The following is a 26,443-nucleotide window of genomic DNA, read 5'->3' as shown; positions in this document are numbered from 1 at the left end:
ATGTTAGAGCATCAGTGATGGACCTGGCAGCTTGCAAAGAACAAGAAGTCAAGGGAAAATACAATTTAAAATTTAAAATAGGACAAACGATGCCAGGAAAGGGAGAGGACGTAAAGGCAATAAGCTGCTCAGAATCACTCAACAGTGAGATGGGTGGCATATAAATGTAATAACTAAAAATAAATAAATAGAAAACTGAAGACAATGTCGTTCTTTACTTGGTGTACTTAAATTTAGATAGAGGACAACTGACATTGCATTTAATGGTTTTCACAGGAATGGTGAGTTTGAGGTGGCATTTGAAGGATACTATATGGGTAGTCCTCAACCTGTGACCACAGCTGAGCCCAAAATTTCTGTTGCTAATCGACACAATTGTTAAGTGAGTTTTGCCCCACTTTACAACCTTTCTTGCTACAGTTGTTAAGTGTATCATTGCACTTGTTAAGATAGCAACACAGTTAAGTGAATCTGGATTCCCCCTTGACTTGGCTTACCGAAAGATCACAAAAGGGGATCACATGACCCTGGGACACCACAACCGTCATAAATATGAGCCAGTTGCCAAACATCTGAATTCTGATCTCACGACACTGCGGATGCTGCAATGGTCGTAAGTGTGAACAACGATCATAAATCACTTTTTTTCAGTGCCGTAACTTTGAACGGTCACTAAACATAAGTCAAGGACTTTCTTTAATGTAAAGAACAAAGATTCTGGACACATCTGTTGTATTTTCTTTGCTTCCAAGTTAACCGGGTCTACGTATTTGTAGTTGAGATAGTCCACTAAAAAGTTGATTTGTGATGGATTGTGAATTAGAGAAGTGATCAGGTGCATTTTGAAAGGAATGGCCTTGGATGTTCCTCTCCCTCCTTCAGGCACACATCTCCTTTCCATTTTTTTTTAAAAAAAAGCTCTATAAAGAGCTTGTGGCAAAGTTGAGGGTTATGTTTGATGGAAAGCCGTTGGGCTCACTGAACAGTCTTTCAAGCATTGAATGCAACTCTAAAATCACTGAAAATGTTAAGTACTCTAACGTATGTCCAATTATGCTCATCTTTAAGTTAAATCTGCTGTTACCTATTGTAGTGTATCTGCATAACACTTGAACTATAATTTGTCTAAGCCTGGGCTTTAACAATTATTTTAAGTGTTCTCTTAATGGATTGGAATATAAAAGCAAGTTATTGTGAGCACTATATCCTCTTTTTTTTCATTTAGGAATGGAGTCCTTGCATTGGAGTTACAAAAGTCTTTTTTATTTTTTATTTTTTTTGATGCACAGCTTTTTGCTACCTGAGTTTTATTCATACTTCAGGGGGGAAAAAACCCCTACTAAAATTCTTGTGAGTTTTTTTTTCCTCTAAGAGTATGTCATAAGCAATAGGAAAGGATAAAAGCTGTATAAGTTTTGGAATCTGGACTTGGATCCCAAGATACTTGAAGATCAGGGAAGTCCTATGTTCCCTGTTGCCAAAGTTCAAACAAAGCCCTCCCATCATATTCAAAGATACACTGCCCTTGAAAATGGAAGAGCTATTCAGTCTCTTATATACCTGTTAGTCTTCTGGGATAAGGAGACTTTCACTGAAATGATCAACATGTGATAAAACATATTAGAAAAAGGATTTTGTTACCTTAGTTGGGCTCCCTATGAATACTGTTGGGCCTCCAAAAAGATTTCTTCAACAGATTTCCCACTGTGCTGTGCGGTGACAGACTGCCATGAACTGTGGGGAGAGGGAATGAAGGGGGGAAGGCTTGGGGGAATATGAAAGTAAGTGCTGCATCTCCTTGAGATGCTACCTCAAGGTCACCCAGCTGGAAGAAGGAAGGAGCCACATACCAAACCTTGCTTGGACTGACTGTTATGGAAACATCTTGCTAGAACCTGATTGGTTACAATGGGTTGGGCAATGAGAGACAGTTAAGGGAGGGAAAAGTAGAACTTTAGGGATTTTGCTATGTGATTCTCAGTTCTGGCTTTGCAATACTGCAATACAGGTGACCTTTAATAAACTATACCTTTTTCAACAAAGGGGGCCAAGGATCATTTCTATTTAGAGCAGTGGTTCTCAACCTTTTTAATGCCGCGACCCCCAACTGGTCGTAAGTCGAGGACTAAACCGGTTGTAAGTCGAGGACTAAACCGGTCGTAAGTCGAGGACTAAACCGGTCGTAAGTCAAGGACTACCCAACCGGTCGTAAGTCGAGGACTTTCCCTGCCCGGGAGCGCCACGTATGCGTGGTTCCGCCCCCTGCGCCGGCCGAGGCGTAGCTGGCAAGCGGCAGAGACGGAGCAGGCCGACCACCAGCTGGCCCAGCTCAAGGGAGGTAAGGCACCCGCCGGAAAAGGGGAAAAAAAATGGCGGACAGCCTTGCTTGGCGACCCCCGTGAAATGGTCGATCGACCCCAAATGGGGTCACGACTCATTGTTGAGAACCGCTGATTTAGAGGTTTAACTTGTGGCAAGTCTGACACCCACCCTGCCTTTTATTAATAATAATAATAATAATAATAATAATATCATCATGGACACTGACATGGCACATAGGACCAGCTTTTAACTTCATCTTTATTTGCAAATAGACTCCCTTAAATTGTTTCCTTATTATTTTGATCAGCAATTGGCAGGAAAAACCTAGTATGGACTTGATGAGATCCGTTTTGAATTTAATCTGTGTTTGTTCGTTTTTCACTGTTTAAATCCAAACTGGAAATCTGATGATAAGGTAAAAGATGCCAGGGAGTCCTTGGTGCTCTCTAAGATTGGTTATTTCCTTGCAGAAGTTTCATTACCCACCTAGGTAACATTATTGATGTTACCTAGTTAGGTAATGAAACCTCTGCATGCAAACAACCAAACCTAGATGGCACCATTGTTCAACCCGGAGCTACGTATATCCTCTTCTATTAAAGCAGGCATGTCAAACTCACAGCGTCAGGTGACGTCGCGCGACGTATCGTGACTTTTTCCCCATTGCCCATTGCCGGCAATGGGGTGGGCACGGTTTCGTCGTGACGCATCTGGCCTGTGGGCCGGCAGTTTGACATGCCTGTATTAAAGGATACTAACATGATTTACTCACCTACTTTTATTAATTTATTTATTATTCTTCCCAGACCTTTATGAAGAAATCCGTCAATTCCGCAAGGCCTGCGGCGACGCTCATATGAAAACAATCTTGGGAACAGGAGAGCTGGGATCGCTTAAAAATGTCTACAAAGCCAGCCTTGTAGCCATGATGGCAGGTAACTTCCACGTCTTTGGATCAGGTAGTGTTTGCAACAGATTGCTGCTTTGTGGAATCCTTCAGTTCTGTAAACTAACCAGCCATGTGAGCTTTCTAATAAACTCCATTCCATTTTTCCTGTTCTCTGTTGTCTTTTTTTTCTTTTCTTTAGGCAATCAACAGTTCTTGCCTTGGATACATTGAGCTTTCATGGAACTGTTTTGGACCATTCTCTTTGCCACTCCCCCCTGGCATACTACATTAAACCAAAATTCATTTTATTTTGTTTTGCTTTACCACATTGGTTCTAAAGCAGTGGTGTCAAACTCGCAACATCACATGATGGGTCGCGACTTGTCGCGACTTTTTTGCCATTGTCGACAATGGGGTGGGCGCGGTTTCGCTATGATGCATCCGGCCCGCGGGCCAGCAGTTTAACACCCCTGTTCTAAACTGACTATAGTTCTGGTACATTATTTAGCAGGTTGTACAATGACAACCAATTATAGTTTATAAGCTGTGGTTTATGGCATTAACTGCTATGTGAACCCTGTGAATGGTGGCATTTGGTAAACAGTTACAGGTAGTCCTCGTTTAGCAACTGCAATTGTATTTAGCAGCTGTGAAGTGAAACCATCACTGTGCTTATGCTGTTATTCAGCTTTCCTTTGCTTTACAGAACTGTGAAGGTCATAAATGTGAGGACTGGTGACAAAGTTACTTTTTGATCACTATTCTAATTGCAAACAGATGCTAAGTGAGTCAGACATTGAGCAAAGATTACCTATAATCAAACCATGGTTTAGGCCATTACAAGAACCAGATGAGTTAAGATTGAGTCAGTCGTTGACTTGGAAGGTATACTCTTAAGTAGCTGGAAAAAAAGATGGGAACTTTTCTCTGAATCTTCTGCCTAGCCTGATTCCAGAAGTTGTACATGCTCTAACTCAGGGGCATGCCTGGTTGAGGAATTCTGGGAGTTGAAGTCCACAAGTCATAAAAGGGCCAAGTTTGAAGTCCCCTGCTCTAAGTAATTGCAGAAATATTGAGAGCTGCTTAAAATTGTCTAAAAGTTCTTGCCATCCACTCTATTAGTTTCAAGGGAAGGGCATTAGATCTCAGTAGATTTCTATATCCACTTTTCATTTAGAATTTCAAGGGATAAATACATTACCCTTCATCTCTCTCAGCCCAACCCATCTCAAGAGAGGAGGAAGATGAAGTATTATGTATGTTCACCACCTTGAGTTACCTATAGAGTTTTAAAGGTGGGATAAAACAACAATCTGAGATAGGTTTTGGCAGGGGTCTGTTCTCCGAGCTTGCTGTTTAGCTCCCAGACGTTTCCTTGCCAAACTAGGTAACATCTTCAGCAGGGGATTTGGTTGAAGTGTCTTGAGTTTTTGGGTCAAGACACTTCACCCCAAAACCCTACTGAAGATATTACCTAGTTTGGTAAGGAAATGTCCGGGAGCTACACAGCAAGCTCGGAGAACAGACCCCTGCCGAAGCCTACGACCCAAGCTACAAATATTGTCAACAATTTCTAATCTGAGATAGGTTGGGCAAAGAGCAAGTGACTGACCTAAAATCACACAAGGAATTTTTGTAGTTGAGGATAGACTAACATTTGGTTCTTCCTGCCTTTAGTCCAACGCATCACACTGGCTCATGGGCAGGAACTCTTTTGGGTGGTGCATCTAAAACAGGGTTGCTGTTTTATTGTAATGTTTTCTCAGAAGCAGATGCTATTTTTTATATATATATATATTACCTTGAGTGCTTTTTGATGCACCCTGTCGACCCAAATATGGGAGAAAGAAATCGAATCTCAGAAGGGTATGTCTGGTTGATAAGAACTAAAAAGTTCGAAATAGCTATTCCAGTTCTCCCTTAATTCTTTGTTAGCAATCCAAATTTTAAATATATATATATATAATTCCATTCATCCAATTAGCTATTCAAAGTTACGTTTAGGATTAAAGTTAATTCCTCTACAATTTTAGTGCTGTAGTTTCACTGAAATACAGCAGATGGCTCTGCTGTTTACACAATTCCTTCTCCTTTTTCAGCACGCTCCACACACAGACACACACGCAAACATACAGAGGTGTTGCCTGTGTATCCTTATAAAAATACTTTTTTAAATTTATCTACCCAAAAAGGAAACCTTACATTTTTCGCCCTAAATAATTTAACTTTAAACAGAACTTTAAACCTTTTAAGTTTGCTGAGAATATAGTAACGACGTAAATGAGATGATCTCTAATTCTCCTTTGAGTTAGATGATGACGTACCTTAAATTGTGGTTGTCTTCCATTCAGGTAAATTTGGGGTTATAATTTTCAATGGTTTGTACCTTTCTTGGCATTCATTGTGCTTAGACTGTATCAAATTAGGAACCAAATGTTTCTGACCATTAATTTCATTTATTAGATTTTATCCCACCTTTAAAACTCTATAGGTAACTCAAGATGGTGAACATACATAATACTTCATCTTCCTCCTCTCTTGAGATGGGTTGGGCTGAGAGAGAGACTGACTGGGCCAAATCACCCAGCTGGTTTTGAGACCTAAGATGGGATTATAACTCACGGTCTCCTGGGTTGTAGGCCAGCACCTTCCCCACTATGCCAGACTGGCTCTATAAAACCATGTTTTGAAAGCAGACCACCTCTTTGTCTTCAGAAATTTTGAGGGACTAAACTCTGTCTCCTACGTTCTAAGATCATAATACTGAGAATTACGGGTTTTCTAATTCATATTTAAAAATTAAGTTCATAATGCTGTTTTGGGGTTCAGTGAAAGTATAGAAACAGTGTTCAGGCCATAATTTATACTAAAAATGATTAATACTTAACCTGGCCACATGTGTTTCATTAATTATTGCTTGCTTACAGAAGTTGTTCTCTTCCCAAAGCACTTGTCATCAGTGTGTGGGTATGTGTGTGTGTGTGTGTGTATTTGATTTTATAAGCTAAGATGCAGATCTTTCCTGATATCTCAGCTATTTTATTTTATATTTCTCTTTTTTAAAATGTATATTTATTATGAATTCAGGAAGCCCCATACAAGAATCTTTCAGGTAGTTTGGCATTTTTGTTGTTCATTCCCAGTTTGCAGAATTGTATGCAAATATGCCATGCCTAATCTTCCTGAATATTGGGAGGTGGGGAATGATGGGATAATGAAAGATTTTTCCTTCCTTCCTTCCTTCCTTCCTTCCTTCCTTCCTTCCTTCCTTCCTTCCTTCCTTCCTTCCTTCCTTCCTTCCTTCCTTCCTTCTTCCCTCCCTCCCTCCCTCCCTCCCTCCCTCCTTTTTTTTATCACAAAGGGACCCTTAGTTTTTAGTGGCATAGTAGGAGAAAACTTCCAAACGTCTGGAGGGTCAAGGAACAAGTTAGTATAGCGAATGACATTTAATGTAATCTAAATAAAATTAATTAAATAAATGCTATTAATATAATGTATTTGTATATCTATCAGTATTTTACTACATGCTGGGAATTTATTTCAACTCCTGGACATTTTAAGGGTACCCCTATGTATTTTCAGTTATGTGCACCTGATGATGGTTCAGTAGAAGTTCTAAACCTCATGTTAATAATGCTGCTCCCTACCGTATATAAGATCTTCATTTATCCCATTTTAAAGACATTTCTGGATAGGCTTTGTGATTTCTACTTAATGTTACTTCTTTCAGACAAAGACTCAAAAATATCTTCCCAAGTCTGCCACTTTTGTGCTACCATCTGTATAGTATACCACACCATTAATGAAGTTTGGAACTTCTCATAATACTATTTTTATTCTGCTTTAGTTTATTATATTTGTTCTTAATTATGTTTTAGATTGTATTCTACTTATTGTTTTCACATGTGTCTGTCTGTCTGTCTGTCTATCTGTCTATATCTTTTCAGAACTGACGAAGCATCTTGGATGAGAAGTGAGATTCTATTCTACTTATTTTCATATATCTATATAACACTCTCTCTCTCTCTCTCTCTCTCTCTCTCTCTCTCTCTGTGTGTGTGTGTGTGTGTGTGTGTGTGTGTATCCCTAATATCTATAAAAATGCGAATCCCAGGCATATTTGTGTAATGGTATAAAACCGTAGTTGCGAGAAAATTAGAGCAACTACGGTCAGTTAGAATAGGCGATCCCATTACATGATCAATGGGTAGAGCACGGAGTCAATTGGGTTTATATAATAATAATAAAGTTGGAAGGGATCTTGGAGGTCATCTAGTCCAACCCCCTGCTCAGGCAGGAAACCCTATACCATTTCAGACAAATGGCTGTCCATTCTCTTCTTAAAAACTTCCAGTGTTGGAGCATTCACCGCTTCTGGAGGCAGGTTGTTCCACTGGTTAATTGTTCTCACTGTCAGGAACTTTCTCCTTAGTTCTAGGTTGCTTCTCTCCTTGATTAGTTTCCATCCGTTGCTTCTTGTCCTGCTTTCAGGTGCAAACTCCCCACCCCAAACGCTTACTCTGATGACGCTGGCAGTGGACCAGCGAAAGCTAAGACAGTCAATTTTTAGGTTTTGTACATAGTTGCTTTTATTGTTTTTATTGTTTTAACAATAAACAGCTGTTTTAAAGTTCATCCCAGAGTTCGAGGATTTTATACCATTACACACACACACAAACACACACACACACACACACACACACATGGGTCATAGGCTTAGAAAATGCTGTTGGGGGAACCTGAGCCCCCACCGTATTTGGTGTTCATTTAAATTCACTGGTGAATAATTTAAAGGATCCTGTTTACTTTTTAATATAAGGGAGAGATATAAATTGTCTTTGTGTGGGTATTGTTAACGTACAGCTGCCAGTGAACAGATGCTTGGAGTTCTTAAGTGGATATTTTAGTCTACCAGAAGTTACAGGAGTGAAAATCCAAACTTTTTTCTCCCTTTCATTTACACTCCCACCCATTCTTTTAAAATTGATTTTCTGACAAGATTTAACACTAAGCCTGTCTCGCTATTTTTATATAGTTCACCCACGTGTGAGAATTCCTTATAAATACTTAATTTACTTTGTGCTAATTTTTTTGTGGTTTGGGAAGGGGGCAGGGACTGAGTGTTCATGATGATTGATGATGGTGATGATGATGATGATGATGATGATGGACTATTTTAATATAAAGGTCTTAAATAAGCTTCATTTATTCTTCCGAGCCCAACTCATCCCAACATTCACTCCTCTGTTAATATATTAATACAGTTGTTACCCAGGTGATCAATCTGAAACATTAATATGTATAAAGTAAAAACTACATAGTCCCTACAATTTATTAGATAAGATGTAAAGATGTAAACATTTAATTATATCTTGCTTTCATCAGAGCAACATACTGCTACTGTAATCGTATCAGAGCAAAGGTCCACTTAACAAGCCACAAGTAGGCTAATCTGTCACTTTGGCTAATGTGAGGTCCTTGGTGCTCTCTGAGCTTGGTTGTTTTCTTGCAGATGTTTCATTGTCAAACTAGGTAACATCATCAGTGCACTGACGATGTTACCTAGTTTGGTAATGAAACGTCTGCAAGAAAGTAACCAAGCTGAGAGAGTATCAAGGACCTCACAGCTTCAAATATTCTCTTCTATTTTTGACTACCTTATTAAAACATGCTCTGTAAACATGTACATTTTTATTCACATACACAGATCAAAAAGGAAGAAAAAAATGAATGCCCTTTTCCTTTTCAACTGAATGAAAAAGGGGTTGGGAGATTTCAAGGAACTCTTTATGGGAGAACCTTAGCTCTTCCAGTGTCATGCCTCCATGTTTTTAATATTATTTGCAGATCATTGTGTCTGCGCTGATTCTCACAAATTTTCACACTTGGTTCCGGCTTTTCAGTCTAGTTTTAGTGTGTGACTTTTGGCCATCAGTCTGTCTTCCCATTTCCCAACATGCACGTTGGGGGGAAAATAGGAGAAGGAAGGTGTATTAAGTATGTTCACTACTTTGGGTTACTTATAAAGTAATACAGGTGGGATAAAAAATATCAAATAATGGGAGTGAGAGAGAATATAATAGCGGAGTATAGAGAATAGAATAAAGACTGAGTGTAATGTATATGTACAGTATTTCATATCATAGTGGCAAAGATTTTGTTGCTGTTGCTCAGCATCTCATATATACCTATTTCTGCCTTTCCTGTTTATTAGTGGATCATCAGCCCCAATCTTATCTGAATGGCTGGTACTTAGATAGTTGGTGTGATTCAGTGATTTGAACTGATTCAGAAAATAGAATTGCATCGTTTCTGTCTTCCAAATCACCAAGCCTGTTCAACGACATTTGCTTCAGTTTTTTGATTCAGAGGATTGATTCTTTTGAAATTGAGCGTATGAATTGAAAACTTTGAACAAGCTAGTGGGTTCACTGCTGTTTCTTGGCTTCTGCTTTCTGTTCTTCTGTTTGGTTGTTGTTGGTATTATGCATTTGTTTTATTTTTAGCAAAATCTCAGTTGTACAGATCTCCATTCAGCAGTCAGTGTATGTAATGGACAAAATCTGAATTTGCCAAATGCAACTCCTTTTTCGGAGTTTTGTGCTCTGCACATTGCAGAATTTTACCAATATTTATGTGCTGATAGGCACCAATAGAAGCCACAATGATGTAAAAATCATGAAAATGGTAGAAACTGCTTATTTGATACTTAGATGATTTGATATGTAACCTGTGTTATTTGTGTGGTAACTTCATCACACACACACACACACACACAGTCTCTTGTTCTCCCCTGTAGATGCCCAGGTAGTCACTCTCTTAGATTGTATCTCTGAAATTGGGTGGCCAAAATTCTTTCCCTCTTTTTCTATTTTTGTTAAAAATAAGCCTTCATAGCCATTTTCCTTAAATTTCTTCATTTTCCCCAAATTGGGGAAGAAACAGCCACAATCTGCGTATTCCCTAGAAACCAAACGAATAATGCAGTAATGAAGACAAACATGTGGTCTGTGACCTCATACTGTTTGTTCTTTCTTGGTGTAAATCAAGATCTCAGAATCTTCCAAGAATGTGACTTCGTGTTTTATGTTTGCAGGTGTGCTTTCACAATCCTATGGGTTCCTGCATTTCTAAGATGATGGATAGAAACACGCATACAGGCAATAAACAAATAAACATTGCCTGGTCAATGTTTTGATCTATCTTATCAAGATGAATTTTATATAGTAGGAAAAGTGATGTTCAAAACAGCCCTCAGTCTTTGGTTAATCTGTTGTGGTACCAAAACTGTAAAACTTGGTACATTGTGGTTTATAATTCTAAGCACTGTTTATAATTCTAGCACTGTTCCAATATTTGAGGGGCTCCTAACAAAGACGAGGGGGTCAAACTATTTTCCAAAGCACCAAAAGGCAAGACAAGAAACAATGGTGGAAACTAACTAAAGAGAGAAGCAACCTAGAACTAAGGAGAAATTTCCTAACAGTGAGAGCAATTAACCAATGGAATAGCTTGTCTTCTGAAGTTGTGAGTGCAGACATGGCTCAATAGACTTCTTTGATAAAAGAAAAAAACACAAGTATCTTTGTTGCTACTTGGAAACCGCTTCTGGACTTTGTGCTTGAGGTGAAAAAAAAATGAAACTTTGATTTTGGGTTTTACTGATTAGATAGATTGTTGTTAGAGAAATGGCTAGTTTATACCATTGTGTAAAAGTAAAAAGTTGAGGTTTGATGTTACTATCTTATTCTATTGCACCAAAGGGAGTCGGAAGTCAATGCCTTTTCTACCTTTTCCCCTTTTTTTCTAACACTTTTCCCTTTCCCCCCCTATTATTTGCTTTTGTATTTTATATTATAAAATAATAAAAAGGATTAACTTTGGGGGGGGGGAAACAAAAAATAAATAAAGAGAAGTTGTGGGTGCTCCATACTGAAGGCTTTCAAAAAGAGACTGGACAACCATTTGTCTGAAATGATATAGGGCAGGGGTGTCAAACTCAATTTCATTGAGGGCCGCATCAGCATTGCGGTTGCCCTCAGGGGGCTGGGTGGGTGTGGCCAGGGCGGGTGCGGCCTACTGGGTGGGCATGGATGGAGTGGGTGTGGCCTACTGGGTGGGTGTGGCCAGCTCTACATCGTTCGCGTCAAGGGTGCCTGTGGGGGCCTGGGCAGGAATGGGACAGATCTGAGGGTCTCTGGCAGAAGGGGGTGGGACTGGGGCAAGCGCCAAGGCAGGGTCCACTGGAGGAGCCCCACTGTTCCTCTCAGGCCATGCGGGGGGGGGGGGCTTATGGAGCTAAGACTGAATGCATTTCAGCATAGATGGCCACCACAAAATTGTACATTGGCTCCCGGCTGGCCTGGGCCAGGGCCAAGGCAGAGGGGGCCGTTCCCTCACTGTTTCCAGGATGGCTTCGCAGGCCACATGAAACCACTTCGCGGGCTGTATCCGGCCCCCGGGCCTTGTGTTTGACATGTCTGATATAGGGTCTTTTGCTCAAGCAGTGGGCTGGACTAGAAGACTCCAAGGTCCCTTCCAATTATTCTACTATGTTCTAAGTCAGCGGTTCTCAACCTATGGGTCGCGACCCCATTTGGGGTCGATCGACCATTTCACGGGGGTCGCCAAGCAAGGCTTTCCGCCATTATTTTCCCCTTTTCCGGCGGGTGCCTTACCTCCCTTGGGCTGGGCCAGCTGGTGGTCGGCCTGCTCCGTCTCTGCTGCTTGCCAGCTACGCCTCGGACGGCGCAGGGGGCGGAACCACGCATGCGTGGCGCTTCCGGGCAGGGAAAGTCCTTGACTTACGACCGGTTGGGTAGTCCTCAACTTACGACCGGTTTAGTCCTCGACTTATGACCGGTTTAGTCCTCGACTTACGACCGGTTTAGTCCTCGACTTACGACCGGTTGGGGGTCGTGGCATTAAAAAGGTTGAGAACCACTGTTCTAAGTGTAAACCTCCAAACATCACTCAGATCCCCACCTTTAAAATCCATCTTATCTAAAACTTAGAAATGAGGGCTAAGAGAAAGCATATGCCCTCACCCATGCCTCTATTAATCTCCCCACATCTGTTATAAAAATGTACCTATTTGGAGCTAGTCTCTCTAGCTATGTGAATCTGTAATAAACTGAGTGGGTTGAAAGCTCTATTAGAATAAGTCACAGGGACATAACATTTGCTTTTAAAGCTTGATTGTTTATTCTGAGCAAAAAAAAAAAAAAGCCTTTTTGGTGCAAGCTTTGAAGTGGGACACAGAAGTGTTTGGGCATTCAAACTTTAAAGCCGAAAGGTTCAAATCCTAATATATTTCTGCCTTCCTTTAAGGCGTGCTCTTTTGCTCTCTGTTCAAGTGCTTTTATTGGGACCTATTGAAAAATACACTGAAGTTGACACTGAAGTGTGATGATCTCGGTTGCGTGTGCGTGTGTGTTTTTTTATATCCGCCTTTTAAAAAAGTTATGCTTAAAATCCACAGCACTTTCAAAGCCTGACAAAGGAGCCTAATTTTCCTGCTTGCTTTGTTCAGTGTAATATATTTTTCTCAATCCATTTCAAGCAGCTTGTTTTTTCCATTTCAGCAACTTTCCTGCAAGTTTGGTAGACAATAGGTTTTTTATTAATAAAATTAGTTGTTAACAACTTATTGCTGACACCGGAAAGTAGCAAAGTTAAATCGGGTTTCTGGAAATATCTGTATCTTATACAATATTACTTGGGAGGAGTGGGGTGGGTGGGTTGGAAAGCATTTGATGCTGCAGTTTTGTCAAAGCTAAGCATTGGTGTATTTTGTTCAAAATAAAACCAGTATTTTGATGGGAGGCCAACGGAAACCATAATCATTGGCTTGGAGAAAGGGGTGTTTCACTTCAAAGCAGTGGCAAAATAGGCAAATAATAACTTTATTTAATACATATACTGAGAGGTCCTTGGTGCTGTCTGAGCTTGCTTGTTTTCTTGCAGACGTTTCATTACCCTAACTAGGTGACATCATCAGTGCTAGTAAGGGGTGCTGTTTGCTGTCAGATTATATTCTGGTATCTTGCCCTGTCTGTGTGGGTGGGGGTGGTCTTAGAGCAGTGGTTCTCAACCTTTTTAATGCCGCGACCCCCAACCGGTCGTAAGTCGAGGACTAAACCGGTCATAAGTCGAGGACTAAACCGGTCGTACGTCGAGGACTAAACTGGTCGTAAGTCGAGGACTACCCAGCCGGTCGTAAGTCGAGGACTTTCCCTGCCCGGAAGCACCGCGCATGCGTGGTTCCGCCCCCTGCGCCGGCCGAGGCGTAGCTGGCAAGCAGCAGAGACGGAGCAGGCCGACCACCAGCTGGCCCAGCCCAAGGGAGGTAAGGCACCCGCCGGAAAAGGGAAAAAAAATGGCGGACAGCCTTGCTTGGCGACCCCCGTGAAATGGTCGATCGACCCCAAATGGGGTCCCGACCCACAGGTTGAGAACCGCTGTCTTAGAGAGTCTTTGGTTGGGCTGTTTACTAATGGCTCTTTGGCAGTTTCTTGATTGGGGTATTGCTTACTTGATTGTTGGTCTGAAGGTGACCTTGGACTTAAATCTATGCTGATCTGAGTGCCGATTACTGGTGGAGAGATGCTGGAGTCTTTTTTCCTTTTGGGGCTGGTTGATTGTCTCTTTTACATAATCTATAGATGTTGTTAATGTCTGTGTGTCTATTGATGGCTAATTTGTCTGAGTGCCAGGCTTCTAGAAATTCCCTGGCATTTTTGGATTTGGCCTGGTCTAGGATTGTCACATTTTCCCGACTGAAACTATGGCTAAATCTGTCTATGTGCTGTGAAATTAAAGCATTTTCGTCCAAAATTAATAAATGAAGAATTATTGAATAAGAACAGAATATAGTTGAGAAATGTAAGGATTTAATTATGGAAATAATATGCTTAAATAAGAGAAAGTAGGGGCACCCGAATAGTAAATAATATGTCTGCCTAAGTTTAAATATTTGGAAATTAATAAAGCTAAAAACAGGATTTTATTGGATAGATAATGAGTTGTTGATAACTTTAATTGGTTAATGGAATTTTTATTTAGGAACGTGTTAACGAATGAATTTGATTTAGAAATGTATTAACTTGATTATACTATTCTAATTGATAGAGAGGGAAATCTTAAGGAGTATTATTTGAGCTGTATATTTATAATGTTATTGTATTTAATCGATTACCCTATCTCCACGTTGGTTCTTAAGCATCTTGGTGTGAAAATGGAAAACCAATAAAATTGTTTTTTGGGGGGGGATAAAAGCATTTTCGTCCTGCCTTTTGACGAAAGGCACTCCTTACTAGCACTGATGATGCTACCCAGTTAGCGTAGTGAAACGTCTGCAAGAAAACAAGCACGCTCAGAGGGCACCAAGGACCCCTCATTTCAAGCCTGGGCTACAAATATTCTCCTTCACTGGTAATACACATACTGTAATAATAACAATTTTTCTTTCGTTGCTTTCATCTTTTAGATTGCAATGATGTGTAAGGAATATTTATAGCAACAATAGCAGTTTGTAATGAGTTTGATTTAAGAAATAGCTTCACCATTCACCAACCCAGCCACCAATTTTTAAAGGTATACAGATAGTCCTCAACTTTCAACCATTTATTTAGTGACCGTTCAAAGTTACCGTGGCACTGGAAAAAAAAGGGACTTTTCATATGACCGATGCATGACCGATCCTCATGGTCACGTGATCATGAGAATTTGGATGCTTGGCAACCGGCATGTATTTATGACAGTTGCAGGGTCCCGAGATCATGTGATCACCTTTTGCGACCTTCTGACAAGCAAGGTCAATGGGGAAGCCAGAGTCATTTAACAACCCTGTTACTAACTTAACAACTTTAGTGATTCACTTAACAACTGTGGCAAGAAAGGTCATAACATCAGGCAAAACTCACTTTAGAACCGTCCTGCTTAACAGTGGATATTTTGGTCTCAATTGTGATTGTAAGTCAAGCACTCCCTGTACAATGGCTGTCCTACTGATAAAGTGGAATGGGATCATTCAAGGACTGGGAGAGATATACAGTCTTTTGGCACCAATTGTAAGTCACCCCGAGTTGCTTTGGATAGTGAGATGGGCGGCCTATAAATTTAATAAATCAAATCAAATAAGAATAAAATAAATTCTGGAGCTGTTGAATTGATACGGCTTAAATTACATTTACTTCTTGTCCTGGATTTGACATGGAGTATAGTCTCCAATGTCCAACTTTTTGTCTCTATCTGTCATGTTCCTTGACCTCAGCAAACATTTCTGTGCACGTGGATTGCACAGGCAGAATCCATCTGGGGATCACACCGATAACCAGACCCTAAGCCATAGAGCTCACTGTAGGAAATACAGGTAGTCCTTGACTTACAACGGTTCATTTAGTGACCGTTCCATGTTGCAATGGCACTGAAAAAAGGTGACTCGTGTCCACTTTTCACACTTACGACCGTTGCAACATCTCCGTGCTCACGTGTTCAAAATTCAGACTCTTGGCAACTGGCGTGTATTTATGACGGTTGCAGTGTCGCTTTTGCGACCTTCTGACATATAGCAAAATCATAGAGGGAAGACAGGTTCACTTAACATCCGTGTTACTAACTTAACAGCTGCAGCAATTCACTTAACAGCTGTGGCAAGAAAGATTGTAAAATGGGCCAAAATTCTCTTAACAACCTTCTTGCTTAGCAACAGAAAGTTTGGGCTCAGTTGTGGTCGTAAGTCGAGGACTACCTGAAAACCTGCTGTCTCTTCAATACCTAAAAATGATTCAAATTTTGGAACAGCCGCAAAATGATGACCTCCATTTTAGAACTCCTTCTTCATTTCTGTTTTATGTTCCTTTCTTCCACCATGTTAGGCCCTGAATGAAGCCTTTCCTTCTCGTAGTCTGGCAGGATACAGGCCTGTTAACGCTGGGCTCACCAAATTTGGATTTTCCTTAGAGAAATTGGAAGAGATGCCAAGGTGATAACATCCGGCTGGTCGCTCTGCATTATTTTAAATTGCAGACTTGGTTCTTATTCTTTATTAAGAGTAAAGCAACGTTAAGCAATCTGAGATTATTGGGAGATAATGGCATCCCGAGGGTGTTTAGAGCATAACTGAAACATAAAGATTGCGATTACGCCATGATTGCTATGCTGTTTATTATTCTTTACTGCTTAATAATAGCTCTCTAATATTGTTCTTGTCTATAGCCAGCTAAATACTTTGCTCCAGTTTTAATCACATAAATGGCTGCCATTTACACGTTCCAGAAATGCTTTTTTAGTTTTCCCCCCTTTTTTCCTTATTATGCTGGCAGCGAAAGGGAGTGGTAACATGGAGCATACTCTCATATGGATTTTCTTAATAGATGTTGCCTATCAACATTTGTCTTTTCGGTTGTTACTTCCAGTCCAAAATAACTTCCAAAAACAACTCTGCTTTGGTTGTGGTATAGTATCAGAAATAGCAAATAATCTGCATTTACTTCGCTTGATCTTTCCTATGTTTTGGCAGCTTTTACCTCACATTTTAGGATGTTGTTATATTGTTAAGGCATCAGGCTAGAAAGCGGGAGACTCTGAATTCAAGTCCTGCCATGGCCATGAAAGCTGGCTGGGTGTCTTTGGGCCAATCACTCTTTCTCAGTCCAACCTATTTCACAGAGTTGTTGTTGTGGGAAAAATAGGAAGAGGAAGGTGTGTTGGATATGTTTGCCGCCTTGAGTTATTTATAAAAAATAATAAAGGTGAACTACAAAAGATGAATGTTGCTGGAATTGGGTATGTTTAGTTTAATGAAGAGAAGGACGAGGGGGGACATTATAGCAGTGTCCTAATATCTCAGGGGCTGCCACAAAGAAGAGGGAGTTAAGCTGTTCTCCAAAGCACCTGAAGGCAGGACAAGAAGCAACGGATGGAAACTAACCAAAGAAAGAAGCAACCTAGAACTAAGGAGAAACTTCCTGACAGAACAATTAACCAGTGGAAGAACCTGCCTCCAGAAGCGGTGAACACTGGAAGTTTTTAAGAAGATATTGGACAACCATTTGTCTGAAATGGTATAGGGTTTCCTGCCTGAGCAGGGGGTTGGACTAGAAGTCCTCCAAGGTCCCTTTCCATCTCTGTTATTCTGAATGAATAAATATTCTCATTACATGTGGTAGAATTAATTTCTGATACACTTGTAAACCCAAATCTTTCAAAGCCATGGAAGTTAAAAATGGCCTGTTGACCTGACTTCAAATGGACTTTTGAAACAGAATCTCCTTGACTGAGTTCTGGCCTCAATTATATCTAGGCCAGATTGCAGCCACAGGGTAGTTTAAGGAAGACTTTGGGAAGATATTTGAAGCTCTAAAGCTTGACCTATGAACTCAAGACAAGAGTTTGGTGAATCCACTAAATCAACTGAATCTGGCTTCCATAAATGAATAGTGCAACTCTCCTGCAATCAGCTGCAATACGGTAGCTTGCAGTAAGCCTGGAAAAAGTCATATAGAAAGCCTGCCAAGTTTTTAAAAAATCCTGTCCACTGAAATGAGAATGTTGGACAGAAGACTTGGAGAGTAGCTTTCCATACAAGATACCATTTTTGATCTGTTGAAGACATTTCTGATTTGCAAATTCATAACTAGAAAGAACTTGTGACTTTTTCTTAGGTTGGGGCTCTAGATTTAATTATTGAGGCTTCTTCGATTACATGCCTAGGTATTCTTGCTTTTTGAAAGGATAGCTTTCCATCTGAAAGTTTTTCTACCCTCGAGTTCGCAATAAAGATAAAGATCTGTTAAAAAAAAAAAGTAAAACATCTTGAAGTTGCCTATCCATATTTAGCACCTGGCTAGCAGACAAGCACCTAGTTTCAAGGGCCAGGTTGGCACACTCTCTGAGCTATGGTTTATTTAACCCTTGCTTATTGAATGAATTACAATTGCCTGGATTTGTACAACATGCTAAACTAGGGGTAGGCAACCTTGGCTCTTTTATGACTTGTGGACTTCAACTCCCAGAATTCCTGAGCCAGCATGGCTCAGCACGGAAACCTCTCCCTTTCCCCTCAGCATGGCTGGCCCAGGAATTCTGGGAGCTGAAGTCCACGAGTCATAAAAGAGCCAAGGTTGCCTACCCCTGTGCTAAACCATAAACCCTGTTTAAAACTGGCTAGGTTTGTGTAACACAGTAAACTAAACCAAACTATGTTTTGGCATAGCATGCTCATTACCACCACCACCCCCCCCAGTCTTTTCAGTATGATGAGATGCATTATATTTCGGATTCAGTTATGGAGTTTATTTTCCAACATGCTTCTGTACAAATATGTTAATATGTGTACTTTTAAGGTAAATCTGGCTTCTTTTGTCCTCCTTTGCGTGATGCAGAGTTTTTGTTCTCAAAATACCACCTTATTATGTGCCTTGACAGGTTGGGTTTCATTTGATGTTCCCAGTCTTCACTTTTGCTCTTGATACATAGAATTTATGTTGCTGCTAATCACAATGGCTTCCCACAAGGAAATCAAACTTTGACCCTTTCTTCTTTGCCTAAACTTTGTTCTTTTTTTTTCTCTTACCAATCTGAGGAAAAAAAGGAAAAAAAAACATTGACAGGTGAATTATATAGCTAGAAACACCTTATTTATAAAGCTAATATGAAATATGTTTAAGAGCCTCCATTTTAACAGCAAAGCTTCCTTTTCTCTCCCTCTCCGTTTTCATTAGAGAAATATAAAATGTTAATAGTACCTTTATATTGTAAAGCTCCGTGCCAGCATCCATCTTCTGAGTTCTTTACGGTATTCTGCTAGGAAACTCTCACTTGAATCATAAATAGAATTTGTTCCATAAAATAAAATAGAGCATTGTTTTCATTGTTAGAAGATGCTGCTAAATTGGCTGTATTTTGATAATCACATCCGAAGCCGATTATTCTGCTAATAGCCTTAAGATATTATTTTATTTTTAAAAATAAGTGTTTCACTATAATCCTAATACTACTATTTAAAAAAAAAATCCTTTCTTGTTTCTGCAAAGTCTGAATGAGATTTTCAAAATTGAATAATAATTTGATCCGTTAATCTTTCGAAGCTAGTAATTTTATTTTCCCCTCTTTGCAGTCTCCGAGGCTTGCAAATGAATAGAGCTTCATTACTGGAGCCTGCATTTAATAACCTTTATCCATTATCTTGTAATTAAGACTCCTTGTAACGAATCATGAGGACAATGCAAAAATACATAGTACATTTCTTTAATGAACTGGAAAATGTTCATCTTGTTCTATTTAGTAATGAGTTGCTGAATAGTCGTTAAATCCACTGGAGAATACAGCGAGATGGATTTTGAAGACTATCTTGAGTTTGTGGTTAATCTATTAGAATTAAAATTTCATCTTCTATTTTTATCAACAGCCGATTAGAAGCCCTTCTGTTTGACCAAATTGATTATGAGGCCCTATACAAGGGCAGATGTTGTTTAATGAAAGTTTTTAATGAAACCATACCATTGAGATTTCTAATGATCAGACTTATAAAAGCTTTGACTTACCTTACTCCGATAGGAGGAAGTGGGAGATAGGGGTGGAAGACTTTAACAAAAGGGCTTAAACTCTGCAATTTTTTTTTTTAATGAGGGGAGGGAAAACATATGAGTAGATGCAAAGAAGTTTGCTTTTCTTTTCTAAAGAGGAAAATTTCTTATTTCATCCATGTTAAGAAAAGCTCTGTAGGGCAGCCAACATTAGTGAAGAGGTGGAGGACATGTTTTGTATACCTAAAAATCTCTGGCATAACCATGCAAAATAGGTATTTCAAATGTCAATGATATGGAAGGTCTTACCGGTTTACAAAATAGTGGGATTGACTCTAACATGGTTGTCTGTAGCACTGGTTCTCAAACTGTGGTCCGCAGGCCAATGGGGGGGGGGGGTAATGTTATCGCAGGAGATCTGCAAAGGCTTGAAAAAATGTTATGATTTAAATCTTGAGTTAAGTTTTGGGTGTCCATGGCCATAGTCCATTTCAGGTATTTAAATAAGGTGACCAACTTTTTTACAATGAAAAGGAGGACACAAATAAATTGAAGAAAAAAATATCGTAAATAAAAGAAACATTTTATTCATTGCATCAATAACACAAACAACTTGCATGTGCAAAGTTTGCCAGCCGGGTGTTTTGGCGCGCTCAGCAGCAATTCCTATTGGCTTTCGAAAGCCAATAGTGGGAGTAGAACAGCTCATGCAAAAGTTGAAAAAAAAAACCATCAAAAAAAGATGCCGGAACGCCGTTCTGAGCGTTCTATGAGGGGAAAAAAAGCCCTGCAGATTAGTCTTCAAATATCGAAAAGGAGGACACTTTTTGAGGGAGGACAGAACTTACAAAAGGAGGACTGTCCTCCCTAAAGGAGGACGGTTGGTCACCTTAATTTAAAGGTAGTCCTCGACTTACAACAGTTCGCTTAGTGACTGTTCGAAGTTACAATGGCACTGAAAAAAGTGCCCCCCAAGCCACAGCTGAGCAAGACACCTGCCTGCCTGCCCGCCCGGTGGCGCTCTTCCTCCTGTCCGAGGTTTTCATTGTTGTGAGCATTTCTGTTGAGGATTGGCAGCAGGGGTGGGGTGGGGGGGTGTTTGGTTTTTATTCCCCCCATCTGCTGGGTGGTTGCAGCAGGTTTTGGTCACTTCACATGACCCTGGGACACTGTGACCATCATAAATATGAATCAGTTGCCAAGCATCTGAATGTAAATCACAAGACCCTGGAGAGGCTGCAACATTCCAGCTGATCGGCGCTTCTGGGCTCAGCGGAAGCGCCAAGATCACCGCCGAGCTGCAGCTGGAGCCTGGCGCTGACCCTGGCGCTTCCACTGAGCCCTGACAGCCCTGCAGCTCCAGCCATCTCTCGCTCAGGCTTGTGTGGTGCTGCCACTGGTTCAGCTCATTCCCCTCCCCCGCTACCACTTTTCTAGGATGGTCGCGTACCACCTGCCAGGTGCCAATGTACCACAGGTGGTACCCGTACCACTGGTTGAAAAGCCCTGGATTAGGGGACTGGAGGCTAAAACATATAAGGAACATTTGCCGGATTTGGGTATGTGTAGTTTAATAAAGTGAAGGAGTAGGGTTGACATGATAGCAGTGTTCCAATATCTAGAGTGCTGCCACAAAGAAGAATAGAAAATAGGCGTCAACCTATTCTCCAAAACACCTGAAAGGTGCTTTGTTTTGATTTCCAATGGATGGAAACTAATCAAGGAGAAAAGCAACCTAGAACGAAAGAGAAATTTCCTGACAGCGAGAACAATTAATCAGTGGAACGTCTTGACTTCAGAAGTTGTGAGTGCTCCAACACCGGGGGGGGGGGGGGGGTTAGGAAGAGATTGGACAGCCAGTCTGTCTGAAATGATATAGGGTCTCCTGCTTCAGCAGAGGGTTGGACTAGAAAACCTCCCAGATCCCTTTCAACTCTGTTATTCTGTTATTAATCACCCAGAGTCCCTTGTCTGAGACAGGTGGTTGTAGAACAGCGGTTCTCAACCTATGGGTCGCGACCCCATTTGGGGTCGATCGACCATTTCAAGGGGGTCACCAAGCAAGGCTGTCCGCCATTTTTCCCCCTTTTCTGGCGGGTGCCTTACCTCCCTTGAGCTGGGCCAGCTGGTGGTCGGCCTGCTCCGTTTCTGCCGCTTGCCAGCTACACCTCGGCCGGCGCAGGGGGTGGAACCACGCATGCGCGGCGCTCCCGGGCAGGGAAAGTCCTCGACTTACGACCGGTTGGGTAGTCCTTGACGTACGACCGGTTTAGTCCTCGACTTACGACCGGTTGGGGGTCGCAGCATTAAAAAGGTTGAGAACCACTGCTGTAGAAAATAAATAAATAAATGCTGACTTTTGAAAAGGAAATCAAAACGGAGTGGAGAAAGTTTTTTGGCTGGCAGTTCTGAACCGAAGCGATTTTCCGTCACCACGTTTATTTCAAATTCCGTTATTTCCTGCCTTTTCAAAGAGAGGGGAATCAGTGTTGAAAACGAACCTTAAATCCAGGAGTTCTGATACTATATTTTGCTGACATAAAGTTTCGTCCTCCTTTTTTTTCCAAGGTTCTGATTTTATCAAGACATCTACAGGAAAAGAGGCGGTTAATGCTATTTTCCCAGTGGGCCTGGTCATGGTGAGAGCTATTAGAGACTACTACTGGAAAACTGGCTATAAGGTAACATAATCAATCGCTCATCGTTTTGAAAACAGTTTGCTCAAAAAGAAAAAAAAAAGTGAAACATTTAAGGTTTTGAATCAGACTTTTTAATAAGATTTTTGTTTATAAGACTTTTATCCTTCCCCTCTTCTAGGGATGTGTTGTTCTCCCTCCTGCATTTTATTCCCAGAATGCGTATCTTAGGCTGGAAGACAATGGTGGGAAGACAAAATAAAATAGAACACCTTGGAAAAAAATTATTTTTCTGTGTTGCATATATCTTTCCCATGTTTTTCCCATGTGCACACAGGTAACCCTCAACTTACAACCGTTCGTTTAGTCTTCATTTGACCATTCAAAGTTAAAACGGCACTGAAAAAGTGACTTTATGACGGGTTTTCACACTTACGACTGTTGCAGCATCCGCATGGTCACGGGGATACTGCAGTGGTCATAAGTGTGAAAAATGGTCATCAATCACTTTTTTTCAGTGCAGTGTAACTTTGAACGGTCACTAAACAAACAGTTGTAAGTCGAGGACTACCTGTAGGCCATTGAAAGTCAGCCATTTTCTTGCTGAAGTTTGCTAGTATTTCTTGGAGTGCTGGAAAGCTCCTTATGGTCTCATGTCATAGAAGAGAAGGACTCCTTTTCTACATACATGTAACATAGTTTTCTTAAAGAGGCCAGTCAAACAGGCTGTGAAAGCAAGGAAGAGATATGAGTGGTCTAGGATGCTGTAGATCAGTGTTTCTCAACCTTGACAATTTTAAGGCATGTGGACTTCAACTCCCAGAATTCCACAGCCAGCATTGCTGGCTGTGGAATTCTGGGAGTTGAAGTCCACATGCCTTAAAATTGTCAAGGTTGAGAAACACTGCTGTAGATGCTGACTACCAGCTTTTTGCTGGACCTTGTGATGATGGTAACTTTTCATCAATAGATACCTGTGGATTGTCCTTCTCCCCCTAAATTACACAAATGTGGTCACTCCTGAGCAAAATTACAATGGAAGTTGTTTCACACTAGCTACCTTTAAGCCAACCTCGTGCACTCATGATATCTCTGTTAGGACTTCACGTAGTTCTCCACATCTCAGCAACAATGCATTTCAGGATAAAATACCTGACCCCATGACATAAATGATTCAACGGAAGATCTTAATCATTTCTCTTCCTAGAATCTTTGGCCTCAAAATTGACTGTTTCCAAGAAAAATAAAACAAAAAATCCCCACCATTGGGGAAACCACGCACGATAAACATGACAGTTTTGAAGGATTAATCACTTACAAAGATACATATTTCCCGATCAAAGAAGTGAAGCTAGACACACGGCCATTTTTCATTCATTTTGTTCATGCATTTTTCATCCAGAATCCATTGAGAAAGCTTTTACAATTTTGGCCTAGTTGGCCTTAAAAAAAATCACTTAGATTGCCTATTGGATATGTGAACAAATGACACCTGAGGACCATACTCAGTGGCATCCATTACAAGACACAATTATCTCAAAATGTCTTGTGTGGCAGGTCACTGCATAAATGACATCACACTGTGCACATAATTCCCCCCACTCTTTTGTAGATACCTATGTTCATGGGGCAGTTGTTCTTTATCCTTTGAGCTGTGGCAGAGTGATGCAGTTATGAATTACTTCATATGGATAGTCCTCGACTTACAGCCAATTGTTAGTGACTATTCGAAGTTACAATGACATTAGAATAGACAGATAAATAGAGATAGAAGATAGATAGATAGATAGATAGATAGATAGATAGATAGATAGATAGATAGATAGATAGATAGATAGATAGATAGATAGATACTGTAGATAGATAGATAGATAGATAGATAGATAGATAGATAGATAGATAGATAGATAGATAGATAGATAGATAGATAGATAGATAGATAGATAGATAGATAGATAGATAGTAAAAATATACAGAAATATAGGACATATGGATAGGATAGGATAGGGTAGAGTAGAATAAGAATAGGAATAGAATAGAATAGAATAGAATAGAATAGAACAGAACAGAACAGAACAGAACAGGACAGGATCTTGGAGAACTGAAGAAGCTACTTGGATAAGATAAGATAACCTTTATTGTCATTTTTATACTGTGGGCACAATGGCACACATCAAAAATGAAATTTAATTGCCCGCTCTCAAAGTAAAATACATACATGACACACACCTAAACATACTATGAACAACATATGTATAAGAATGGATAAGAAACGAAACATCTTCAAGCAAAAACAAAGGAAGTCCAGTTGCCTCTTGAAAAAACACCTTTGTAATGATTCCATTTCTCATTCACTTAAAAAAAGGATTCATTGGGTAGAAATTTAAAGTTCTATTAACCAAAAGAATCCAGTGCATGTGCTCACTCTGGAAACAATAATAATGAGAAATAGTTGTAAACGGAGTTTATATCCTTTTATTAGACAAAGATAATTTTATCATTGACAAGAGATGTCTAAATGCTTTCTTTAACAAACCAATTCGGCTCCCACACAGATGCTTTTCTCCTAAGGCATTGGCGAGTAAAAACAGGTTAATGTAGAAATTAAACTTCTCCCAGGGATGGAAGTGGGCTGTAGACTAACGTTTATTGAATGATAAGCTGTTGCAGCAATATAGAAAGTATTTGGCATAATAGGAAATAATCTTTTTTTTTTCCCTGTCATCACTGAAGGACACACACAAATTGGTTTTTCTGTTGGGGAATTCCTAGCCCAGAGAAACTTATTACTTTTAATAATATAAGGTGATGAGAAAAAAAATCTCAGGCAGATGAACTTATTAAACAAAATAATGAAATGCTGTGAAACCGCATGGGAATAGTAGCCAAATCTTTTATGGTTCTAGGACAAAACATGCCATTACAGTATGGATAATGGCTCATTTGGGGAGAGGAGAAATGGAATTATTTGTGGGAATGTGAATGTTTCAGGTGACAAAATAAGGTAAGGTCAAGTTCCAAGGCCTTACAAGCTGAGTTGCCATTTTATATATAATATAGGTGCAATGTACTATTAGTACTACTAAGATCAGTTTACTGCACCACACAAACAAAATTTACGGATATTTCAGGAGCAGCTTTGTATGCAGGAGCAAATGAAAGAAGATCCAAGTTACATGCATGAAGCCTCTTCTACAGGGGAAGGCAATATGGCAACTTTATGACCTGTGGACTTCAACTCCCAGAATTCCTATGCTGGCTCAGGAATTCTGGGAGTTGAAGTCCACAGGTTATAAAGTTGTCATATTTACCCACCCCTGCCGAAGACAAACCATAGATGTGTTTGAACCATGTTCTTCCTTCTGCCTCCTTTTTTTAAAAAAAGCACTTTGTCATCTCTTTTTCTGACATGGAGGCAGTGGTGGGATCCAGCCGGTTCGCACCACTTCGGCAGAACCGGTAGCTCATTTTTTGTTGGCCAGGCCCAGAATGGACTTCCGGAAGTGGCATCCACACAGAGAACCGGTTGTTCACCTATTTGAATCCCATCAATGCATGGAGGCTACCGTTTCTTACAGCCCACCCAGTGCATTCAGGGATAAAGTTGGTAAGAAGTGGAAATACAGAAATTCAGATCAAGGGTTGATGTTCATGAAGGTTATTTATCGTTTCCGAGGTTAGAAGAAGCTTGGCTTCGTTGGCCGGCAATGGGAACAAGAAAACGTTGTCCTTTCGTTGAGCTTGTTCTTTTTAGTGCAGTTGAAAAGGATGTTGGGAGTTGTAGTTCAATAGGGACTGATCTTCATGTACTGCTTACTAGTAGCATAAAGATGCTTTAACAGCTGCTTTTAAGGGACATGTCCTCGTTATAATAATAATCTTTATTGATTAGCCCTTGGGCCATATCAAAGTGCAAAGTTCCAACAACAAATCATTACCAAAGTCTAATAAAAGCAATTTAAAATAAAATTTGATAAAATACAGTTTAAAATGGAACTAGAATAAAATATGACTTAAGATGAAATTGGAGTAAAATACAGTCTAAAATGAAGTTAAAATAGAGTACA

At 40.2% G+C, this 26,443-nt stretch overlaps 1 protein-coding gene across 1 annotated transcript in view; it reads left to right on the top strand.

Annotated features, from left to right (window-relative positions):
- Window positions 1–26,443, top strand: part of DERA (deoxyribose-phosphate aldolase) — a 51,370-nt gene that overhangs the window by 20,501 nt on the left and 4,426 nt on the right. The window contains exons 6-7 of the mRNA XM_015820422.1: window positions 3,129–3,257; window positions 22,309–22,421. Of these exons, the coding sequence (XP_015675908.1) occupies window positions 3,129–3,257; window positions 22,309–22,421 (242 nt within the window). The remainder of the gene's footprint in view (window positions 1–3,128; window positions 3,258–22,308; window positions 22,422–26,443) is intronic.

The sequence above is a fragment of the Protobothrops mucrosquamatus genome, unplaced genomic scaffold (assembly GCF_001527695.2).
Source record: "Protobothrops mucrosquamatus isolate PMUCROS unplaced genomic scaffold, P.Mucros_1.0 scaffold1127, whole genome shotgun sequence".
NCBI lineage: Eukaryota > Metazoa > Chordata > Lepidosauria > Squamata > Viperidae > Protobothrops > Protobothrops mucrosquamatus.
The sequence above is the reverse complement of the archived record's forward strand: the minus strand, read 5'-3'. Positions and strand labels throughout refer to the sequence as shown.